Here is a 10391-nt window from a genome sequence, read left to right on the forward strand (position 1 = left end):
GAGATATTTCACCGTATAGGTAAAATGTTTGAGGTTTTGGATTCATCCTCTGAAGACCTTGAAAGTCTCAATTTAATTTCGTGGCAGTCCATTATCCAGAGGACATTTCACTCAGGGTAGTGCGACAGGAAAATTCAAAAGACCACCAAACCAGAAGGATTTATCCTCCGTGGACCATGAATGTCTAAATTTCATGAGAACCAATCCAATAGTTGAGATATTTTAGTCTGAAACAAAAGACAAAAAAAATAATTTTATCACTTAATTTTATTTATTGAAATTTTATCCAAAGCTTCATCAGGAAAACAACAACACGAGTGCCTGATTTAAAATATTTACAAAAGGCATTTAATGAACATATCTTTTGGTATACTGTATTCTCATATTCACAGTGCAGGATTCTGCACAATACTGACTGTCACTCAAACGAAGTAGAGCTCACATTTAGATCATCGTTAAGACTGCTGAGATTCAGCACTTTCAAGGGAGAGCCGGGAATAATACATCTGAGCAGCATCTTTAGATATAAAGTATTCAGTCAGAGAATTATTCGCCTTGGTGAGATAAAAAAAAAAAAAAAATCTTATCAGTAGCAGCTTTTAGGAAGCTGTTTCGGGCACTAATTAATCAGAAGCCTCAGAAACAGAAGACTCATCAGTTCAGGCTCTGAGATTTAAAATAAAAACAAAAGATCCTAAGCAGCTCTGCGGCCTTTCTCTGTCATGCATGCCTTCAATCTTGAGGAGGATATTCCTGGTAAAATCCTGCAGATGGAGGGAGTCACATAGTGTAATACAACAAAGAGGCTTTGAGCTGAGGAGAAGCTCAGGAAACTATATGAGCAGTCATATCTGTGAGGGGTGGGGAAGGATTTTAGACTAATGTACTTTATGTTGACCACACACTCTGTAACAGTGTCAGTGCAGAACAGGGACGTTTGGCTGCTACAGGACCGTGTTTTTTTCACGTTTAAATGGAAAATGTTTCACTCTGAGACGTAAAAACCTTTGCATATATCTGACATAACTTCCTAACATTTGAAATATACATTAAAAACATGCAAACCCTGGCTGACGCAATACATTAATGGAACAACAATCTGTCACGCCATGTTAAGTGCTTGCATGTTGGAGTCCACTGCAGACCATCAGGTGTTACATTAACCTTCCTGCTGTACTCGGGTCTTTCGTCGCATCAAAATGGTTGTGGAAGCGGGTCACGAAAGACCCGAGCGCAGCAGGAAGGTTAAGAAAGCTTAGAGTGTTGTTTTTTTTGCTGTGGATTCAAATTGAAAATAATGTTTGTGAGTGTCCTTTAAGTGTTGCGTTGTTGTTTCCTGACAGTCAAATTAGCTTCCTGTGGTGATGAACCGTGGCTGGATTATCAGAGAAAGGTCAGAACATCCAAATTGGCACTGTTGCTGATGGTGTGTCCTTGTATACCGGGAGATTGTCCTTTAACCTGCAGCGAGGGAGTCATGGGAGAGAGAGGAGACAAGGTCAAAGACCTGTTGACTATGACCTTTCCACAGTTAGTTCATCACTTAACAGAGAGATTTATGATAAAACTGGTCATTTTTGGTTCGAGTAAATGAAGAAAAGAATGTTATTTCTGATGGGTTTGGTCAAATAGGTATAATTATTCAACCAAATATATCCCAGTGTTTCATCCTCTCTGCTGTGCAGCCATGTCCAGTTAATGCCAATCACACTTACTGAGAGCACTGTGGAGTCCATCTTACTAGTGCTGCTGCTGTCAGTGGTGGACTGTAACTAAATAAATTTACTCGTAATGTACTTAAGTACAAAATGGAGTCTTTTTTTTTTTTTTACTTTATACTTCCACTCCCCAACATTTCAGGGGAAAATATTGTACTTTTTACTCCTCTACCTTTGTCTGATAGCTTTAAGATAACAGTCTTTCACTCCCTTCCTGTCTATGTATCTCCAAGTTTAAGTTTAACTTGTTCCTTAATGGTTGAAAAACGCATCTTACTTTTTAAGCCAAACTAACTCTTTCAAAACACGCAGGGATTACCTGGAAAATGCCTTATTTATTTAAGCTTGTTGACATTTTAGAGCTACGTGTGTCCTACAGAGCAGAAATGATATAAACATATGATCTTATTGCATATGATGCATTACTGTAGACTAAACTGACCATCAGTACTTAAAGTAGGTCAAATAAGCACAACCTTAAACAACTACAGCACTAAAATACACAATAACTAAGTATTATTAGTCATCAGAAAACATTATATATATAAAAGTAAAACACTGAGAGGATGTGTGTACTTTTACTTTTAAAACTTCAAGTACATTTTGCTGATAATGCGTTGATAAAATTACTTAAATTTACAGTTTATTAGATTTATTTACAACAGGGACCATAAATAAAATTCATTAATATCAAGGAGAGAACGATGCTTTGTGCCAGATTTAGCTACTCTCTGCAGTCCCAGCAGATGGAAATTAAGGTTTTTAATGCAGGACTTGAAGTGGAGTATCACAATGTGGTTTTATTACTTTTATTTGAGTAAAGGACCTGAATACTACTTCCACCACTGACTGCTGTCTCATCCACACACGTAGACAAGTTCACAAAGCGCCAAGAAAGAATCACCACAGAAATAACAAGCTTCCTGTGTGACTCTGGCAACAACAAAACTAAACACAACCCAACCAACAATTTCACTTCCGGTGTCTGTAAGCGGAGTTGAAACACACTCTGTCCACACAAAACAAAGAAAGCACAAAAAATTGGCCTACTTATCAATCAGCTGTTTTACAAAGTTGGAATCTCTGTGTGTGTAAAGTTAATTTACAGTAACTGGAATTCATTTAAAAACTTTTACCGTCCAGATGATAGACACTGACATTTCTGCTTTTGTGTGTTACTGGTAAACTACTCAATGCTTAAAGCCGTAGTGATTAGTTTGTCCCGATCAGCAATGGGTTAAATGGTTACGTGTACAGAAAAAGGTTCAGTGATGGTGACAAACCCAGAGAAAATGAACGCTCTTTGGAAAGTTTAAGTGTCTTTCAGCTCACTGCGTTGGTTTTCCAGTTAATAAATGTGCTGTTTTGGTTCACTCCCAATGCTTCTATCAATCTTGTTTCCAGATGCAGCAGACACCCAAACACTGAATGCCAAATGCCAAGCACCAAACTATGGTTCATTTTCTAGTGCTAAAACAAATTTGGCAGATTTCAAAACTTGCTCTGAAAGCAGCTTCAACAACAATGTGGAATTTCACAGGTCGGACAAACACAGCTGCTGCAGTGGATGGCATCATATTGTGCAACCGCAGCAGCCGTAACATCGCATTTACTTCTGTTTTGAGGCCTCTTGTGTAACCTGATGTGTACAGAGTGCCTGTTCAATGAAAGTACCCTCCAGCCCTCGCGCTGCTTGGGAAATAAAACCCTGAGAAAAAGCAGCGTGTGAATGACGTTGGTCAACAGTTCGTGGAGTGGACCTTGACCTCGCCTTCCCAGCCCTTCCTGTAAAGGAGACTATCCCTGGGTTAAGTTGCGCCACACTTCCATGCGTGCCTGTTGTAATCACTAACAGATGTTAGGAGTGTTTGTGCCTTCAAACAGTACCATGTGTAATGATGAAAGGGTCACAGTTCATCAGTCACAGCTATACTGGAACCAGCTGGTGCATCACAACAAACAGAGGCTGGCAGGAAAAAGCAGGAAACTGTGTGGAAAGACAGCTATTACTCAAGCCAACTGTTGATCTATGTTGTGTTAGCATTATTGTGTAACAAGCTATATGTCATTGGTTTGTTGTCAGACTTTCTGTGTATATTATCAGCAAATCAATATTTAGGTTTTCCTCCGTGTCAGGTCATTATATATAGTTTGAATTCACACCTGCAGGAACACGTCACAGGAAGGTTTTCTTTACTAAATACGACTCATCCTCATGCTGTGACACAGTGAATCCATCAAATCAGTCATAAACAATAACAAACAAACCCGAGGGATTCACAGAAAAGGAGCAGAGAGTATATTTAGGAAGGGGGAGAGCCAATCCATTTATAGTTTTTATATCTAAAAAACAAATTTTAAGTTAATAATTAAATAACTAAATCATACATATGCAGTCATAATATTACAAAAATTAAAGAGATTTTGATACAGTTATGAGGATATAAAAAAGTATGCTCACCATAAACACAGTTATGCATGTTCCTCTGCAGCTTCACCTAAAACAGACAAGCCAGCAAACAAAGGCATAAGACCACTCATATTTTTAAACAACCTTCTCAGTATTTGTGTTTAATCGTCTCATAGAAAATCCTCAAAATTATTTTTCACAAGCAAATAAGTAAAAATGATTGCAACAAACTGTTATCAGACAGTGATATTAGGATATGGTATTACAACTCACAGAGTAACAGAGACATCTGCTGGACAAACTCTACAAACCCATGTTACTGTGAGAGGTTTCCTTGAAAAACAACACTCACTGGTCAATTTATTAGGTACAGTTGGCTAAAACTAATGCAGTCTAATTCAACTGTGCTGCAACACATTCTACCTAAAGGAGAGTTATAACTATTACGTTTTGGTTTTTTTACTTCATCCAAGGAGGTTATGTTTTTGGTGCAGTGTTTGTTTATCTGTTTGCCAGCAGGTTTATAGATATAGGGTGTGGCTTGGCCCAAGGAAGAATCTATTGAATTTTGGAGTCGATCTTAATCATGGGCTTGAGCCAAAACTTATTTTTCACTTTCCCTGACATTGTGAGAGACAGTAGAGCATTTTGTCCACCGAATGCCGTAAAATGTATAATCCCACAGATTGTAGTAAAGTTTACAGGGACAAAACACAGGCGATTCTGGAAATACAGTGACTGTGCGTCACAATCCACTGTCACTGGTAGCAGTAATTACTTGGCATACACATGTACTTGCTGAGTCATTATGAAGCACTCGGGGACAGTGGCAGAACAGGAACTAATTGTAATCGCCACAGTTACTTATACCCAAACATACTGTGGTGAGGTTGCAGGTGCAGATTTACATGTCAAAGAAGAGTGAACTTTTTGGACTGAGCAGAGGTCTGCGCTCTCTGAGGTCTCTTCTGGTTGACAATGTTTTAGAGAGGGGTTGAGATGTTACAGCTGCTTTAAAGGGATCCAAACAAAACTGAATAAAATAACCGTCTGTAAGGTTGGATATCTGTTGCCTCATTTTAAGCAATGTGTAATTATGCGTATTTCTGATGTGTTTGTGTTCCTAAATGTCTTTTTTGTGTGTGTGTGTGTGTGTGTGTGTGTGTGATTGTTGCTTTTTGTGTGTTCACAGAAACCTACCGTCTTTTTTCATCCACTGGTCGAACTCTTCCATTTCCAGCTCCAACACAGAGGGCACGTCCTCTTCAAACATCGGCCTAGAAGACAGAGTGCTTAGACAAATCATATAAAGACCAAAAGTTTGCACACAAACCACCTCGATGTCTCAATGACACTGGCAGCTTCTGTCATTCCGTTGCTAATAGCAACCACTCATATAGTATTATATGGCTTGTGTCCTTGTTGGAGTTTTATTTGTAGGCAAATATTGAAATATTGTTTTTTTGTTGTTGTTGTTAATTTATTTTATCTTTGAATATTACTGTTAAGCTATCTGTTAGCTAATGTGTTTCTAATAAAAACAGGTGGAAGCTGTCAGCTAAATTAGTGTCAGGCTATCGTTAACTGTTTATTGTTCTAATCTTTTTACTTTTACTCTTGAAGACTTGATTTGTAAGTTTACTAAAGTAATTACCGAAGTGTACTTAGTATGGCAACTTAAGTTTTTTCTAAGTTTGTTTTCTTCCTTGCATGAAGGACAGTATGTTAGCGTTCACATCGCAAAAAATAATCTGACAGTTTTATGAGCCCACGCTCCTTGTTCACAATTAATTTTTAGAATGCCTTTGATCTAACTCATATTTTATGGCATCTCATATTTTCTAGTGTTTATTGTTATCATTGATATCTGTTTTATTTTTCATCCACCACTGTTTTCCGTGTGGGCGGCACAGTGGTTAGTGTTTAGTGTCACTGTCACCTCTCAGAGAGGAAGTTCTGGGTTCGGTCTAGAACTTCCTGTTTGCATGTTCTCTCTGCGCCTGTGTAGGTTCTCTCTGGGTGCTGCGGCTTCTTCCCACCGACCAAAGACATGTATGTCAGGTTAATTGGTGGTTCTACAAATTACCCTTAGGTGTAAATGGGTGCGTGAATGGTCTTTTTTTTCCCGTCTGTCCCTGTGTTGGGCCTGCGATGGACCTGTCCGGGGTGGACCCTGCCTTCCCCCAAAGTGAGCTGGGAGAAGCTCCCGTGATCCTGTTCAGGATGAAGTGGGTATAGATAATGGATGGATGTTTTCCCTGCTGCTTCCAGTAAAAGAAAAAACATTGTCAGCTGATGTCTTTAGTCTGTATTGTACGTTTACTGAGCTCGCTGCTTCACTGTCCAGATACACACACAATGAGGGCAGAAAAGTATGTCAGTTTTAAGGCAAAAGCATGTGGTGCACTTAAAGGATGAGGCGTAATGTTTGAAATGGGATTTCTGTTGTGAGTGGCCTTACTGATAAAAGCACCACTGCGCCGCACTACCAAACAGTCCAGCTGTTGAAAAATGTATTCAATTAGATTCTCAACACTTACATTGGCACCTTTTCTGTGCTGGATCCATCCAAATATGGATCTTCTTTACTCAGCTCTATGGGAAGAAAACAGGCAGCAGTCGTATTTGATATGATGAAATAACAATTACAAACAATCCATCAGTTCAAAATAACCAAAAACGAAATAAATTGAGCTATAATGTAGTTATATATATATATATATATATATATATATATATTAATAACATTGATTGAGTGGATTGCTGAGTTTTGTTTAAATAAAATAAATGTTTGACAGATGATGTCTTAAACTTCACCTGGTGGTATCTTTCCACACAGACAACTTTAGTAGTATCCATCAAGATTTGAGACGTTTAGTAATTTGACATTCTCATGACATTAACAAAACATTTGAACCTATGCAAAAAATACTTCTGAAAGCTGTTCTCATTTCTGTCAGCACCCAATATATGAACAGAATAAATATAGAAACAGGTTTAAGTGGCGAAATATGGTTCCTTTTGTGACCTCTTAAAGTTTTCCCTCTTGTGATGGACATACCTTGATTTCTCGTTTTTTTGTTCCACCTGCGGTTGAGGAAAAAACCGCAAACTATCATGCCGATGATTACGACCACCAGCACCACAGGGATCAGGATAATGATGGAACCCAAACCCTGGTCCTCATCTGGTTCAATGGTCGTATACGTGGAACTGGTAGACTCTGTACTTGTTGATGTTGATATATTGTCTGTGGAACCAAAGCAGCTTATTGGTCACTGATTCAACCAGGTTGAATTTAGAGTCTTGTCACTTGTACAATGCTGCTGCATTTTCTGCAAAAAAGCAAAACCATCAGATCACAGCTCGAGGTATTTTTATCATTACCTTCCATTTATCCCAATGAATACTTCACGTATAAAGATTATGATTATTACATTTACAGTTATATTGACACCTATCATGACTGTTGGTATAAAAGATTGTACTTGGTGTGACATACCATATATCACCTCTGCCTCTCCAGAGCTCGTGTTATCGTCAGATTCTTCAACTGCAAACAACAAGAAATAATTTGATGGTTTTATCCAAATGCCCCCTCTCTTCTATGCAGGTTATCAAATGCTGAACAACTGGAAATAAAAACATCTTTTTAAAAGTCTAATGGTGGACACGCTTCATATTTTTCCCTGCAGAAGAAAAGCTTACCCGGGTCTGAACCAGTGTCTTCTGAAAGGGCAGTGTCTGCTGCTGAGATGGCAGAGAGAGCATAACATTCAGTGAGTTATACTGATATATTGCCAAAAGTATGCGGACACCCAGACACATTGCACCCTGATGTGATTGTTGAACATCATGTCCTAAAACCAAGGACATTTAAAATTCAGCTATAAGAGCTTCCACACATCTGGGTGGTCTATCTTTAGATATGGCTTTGTGTAAATAAGTTTGATTTAAGTCATGATTTTTGAAAATAAAAAAAGGAAAATTAAATTATTATATGGACAGATAGAGTCAAAATTGAAAGTATATTAGATTAAAAAAAAAAAAGTTTGGGCAAGGTATTGACCATCGGCTCATTTGAAAAGCCCATATATTTTACATTAAATCAAAACTGTCCAAACGTGTTACAACTCTGAACAGAGCAAAGTACATGTTGAAATACCTCCTCAAGTGTTGCATTTCTTACTTATTTTACCACATTTAAGTTGTTGTCTAGAGATGTGCCGTATTAAGTAGCAAAAAAAGGGAACACTCAGGTAAAATACCTCAAAAGTGTACTGGCAAATAGTACTGGAGTAAACGTAGTTAAAAAAAAGGTTTTTCAAGACCGACCACATTGAGGTGGTTTAAAAAGCCCAACCAGTTCTCAACAAAGGTCAAAACCAGCTCAACCAAAAGATGTGAGACAACTGAAAATCAGATCCCTCCCAGTTCAATATGACTGTTGTTGTGAAGACAATGACCTGCTGCAAATCATTTCAGGATAAAATACAGATAAGACCAGAGAGTTGAGGGACAAGTCATCCCCACACACACATTTGCAGATGTAAGAAATATTGTAGACGGAGATGCAGCACCAGAACACTTCCACCACTGACTGCAGGGATTTTCTCTGTCAGCCACAAGAGCATGACAGACCTTTCTCATGCATTTGATGTCTGGCAGTAGAGTCATGCTTGTGGTTTGTTTTTTTCTAGAAGGTGTAGGATGGTGTTGAGGCTGATGGGCTCTGCAGGGCAGTGGCTATAAATGAGCTAACCATTTTCTTAATTAGATGTATGGTAGTCTATTAACCAGATCATTTAAAAAAAATTAAATTATAAATTAAATATTAAAACACATCTGTGCACAACTTTTGGCCCCAAAGTGTATAATTGTTTCTGGAACGTATTTCATTAAACCCGCCTTACCTGCTGATTCTGTGTCTGACAGCTCTTCATGTGTCTCAGGTTGTGCAGTGTCATCTTCATCTTGGCAAAACACTGAAATTCAACACCTCTCATTACTTTTTGTAATGGCACTGTCACATCATTGTAAAGGAGACTAAAAACATCTGCAGCACTTATATCAAAAGGGAAACACACGCAGGAGAAGTCTGTTATTTCAGGGTTTCAGAAACAACATCAGCAGCACAGCACCAGAAATGAGTCTGATCACACGGGAAATAAAGACTGCCGTCTTTAGGATTTCAAACGATTGCAACAAAAATCTAAACTGTTGCAAAATTCACGCTTTGGACGGAGTGGGTGGAGACGATGTTGAGCAATTTGTTCCTGACAAAAAAAAATTCACCTTGTGAGAAAATATTTCTTTTGATCAACTCTAAACAGAATACCAATGTTGACATTTTCAAATCCTACAATTGTATATAGTGACATGTTTAAAAGGTTACTGATGATCTTAACTTTATAGAACTGAAAAAACACATTACTTTCAATTGCAAAGGAGAGTGAGGTGCTAAAAACATGGTTTTAACCAAAAGTGGCTTAAAGTCAGTATAACCAAAGTGAAAAACAATATTTTTAAACCTAAAGCCCTAAGATGTGATCTTTCTGCTGTATCTTGTTTGTTTTCTTTACTTTCAGTCAAGAAGGAACACTCGCGGGCACAAAGTGAGAAAAGTAGGCTTAAGCACAGAAGGGAAAGCAGGGAGGAGACAGAGAAGTGGAGAGTGCTTTATCTTGATTCGGGGAGTAAAGAAACCCATGTCCTACCTGTCCCAATCAGAGTGGTCAGCAGCAGCAGCAGCAGCAGCTGACGGGTCTTCACCTGGGGGCATCTCATGTTACAAGGCCGAGAGGCAGACATAGTGCCATTGTGCGCCCGCTTCCTCCTGTACTGTCACAGCATCACACTTCCTGATCTGATTTAGCATGTTAAATGGAAGGAAGAGAAGAAAAAAAGACTCTCTCTCTCTCTCTCTCTCTCTCTCTCTCTCTCTCTCTCTCTCTCTCTCTCTCTCTCTCTCTCTCTCTCTCTTACTCACACACACTCACACACACTCACACACACTCACACACCCTTAGAATGATTCAGATAACTTACTCGGCTGTGATGCAATCAGCTGTGTGCTTGTAGCTACAAGTCTGACGGCTCCTCAGCTGCAGTACAATCACATTCCTGCTGGTTAGGTATGCGGCCCTACGCAGCTAAAGGGAAGCTGAACAAACTTTAAGGGAGAAAAAACAGTTTGTATTAATCTCAGTGAGAAGCAGCTGGTCGGGTATCTCCTGAGAAAACGTGTCATCTGGCGACAACAT

The 10391-nt window shown here is 38.8% G+C and overlaps 1 protein-coding gene across 2 annotated transcripts; it reads right to left on the reverse strand.

The window, feature by feature from the left end:
• Positions 1-262: 262 nt before the first annotated feature.
• On the reverse strand, positions 263-10122 carry tmem154 (transmembrane protein 154). Of its 2 annotated transcripts, none has more exons than XM_069167341.1 (9): positions 9846-10122; positions 9042-9113; positions 7837-7875; positions 7631-7681; positions 7190-7378; positions 6669-6723; positions 5329-5405; positions 4180-4216; positions 263-1461 (listed from the first exon to the last, which is right to left on the reverse strand). In XM_069167341.1, the coding sequence occupies exons 1-8, from the start codon at positions 9937-9939 to the stop codon at positions 4191-4193; spliced, it is 603 nt and encodes a 200-aa protein (XP_069023442.1). In that variant the 5' UTR covers positions 9940-10122; the 3' UTR covers positions 263-1461; positions 4180-4190. The 2 variants fall into 2 exon arrangements, with proteins under 2 accessions (XP_069023442.1, XP_069023441.1); XM_069167340.1 differs by having other exon boundaries at positions 7837-7878.
• Positions 10123-10391: the final 269 nt, after the last annotated feature.

This window comes from Embiotoca jacksoni, unplaced genomic scaffold (assembly GCF_022577435.1).
Source record: "Embiotoca jacksoni isolate LCO1_2020_lvr unplaced genomic scaffold, fEmbJac1.0.p SCAF_4, whole genome shotgun sequence".
Lineage (NCBI taxonomy): Eukaryota > Metazoa > Chordata > Actinopteri > Embiotocidae > Embiotoca > Embiotoca jacksoni.

Excerpts from the sequence above, each read along its gene's own strand:
- tmem154 (XM_069167340.1), bottom strand. The coding sequence starts at position 9,939 with ATGTCTGCCTCTCGGCCTTGTAACATGAGATGCCCCCAGGTGAAGACC. Across the intron at positions 7,379-7,630 it reads AGAGGCAGAGGTGATATATG|ACAATATATCAACATCAACA; the intron begins GTATGTCACACC and ends TTGGTTCCACAG. Across the intron at positions 5,406-6,668 it reads AGCACAGAAAAGGTGCCAAT|GCCGATGTTTGAAGAGGACG; the intron begins GTAAGTGTTGAG and ends TCTGTCTTCTAG.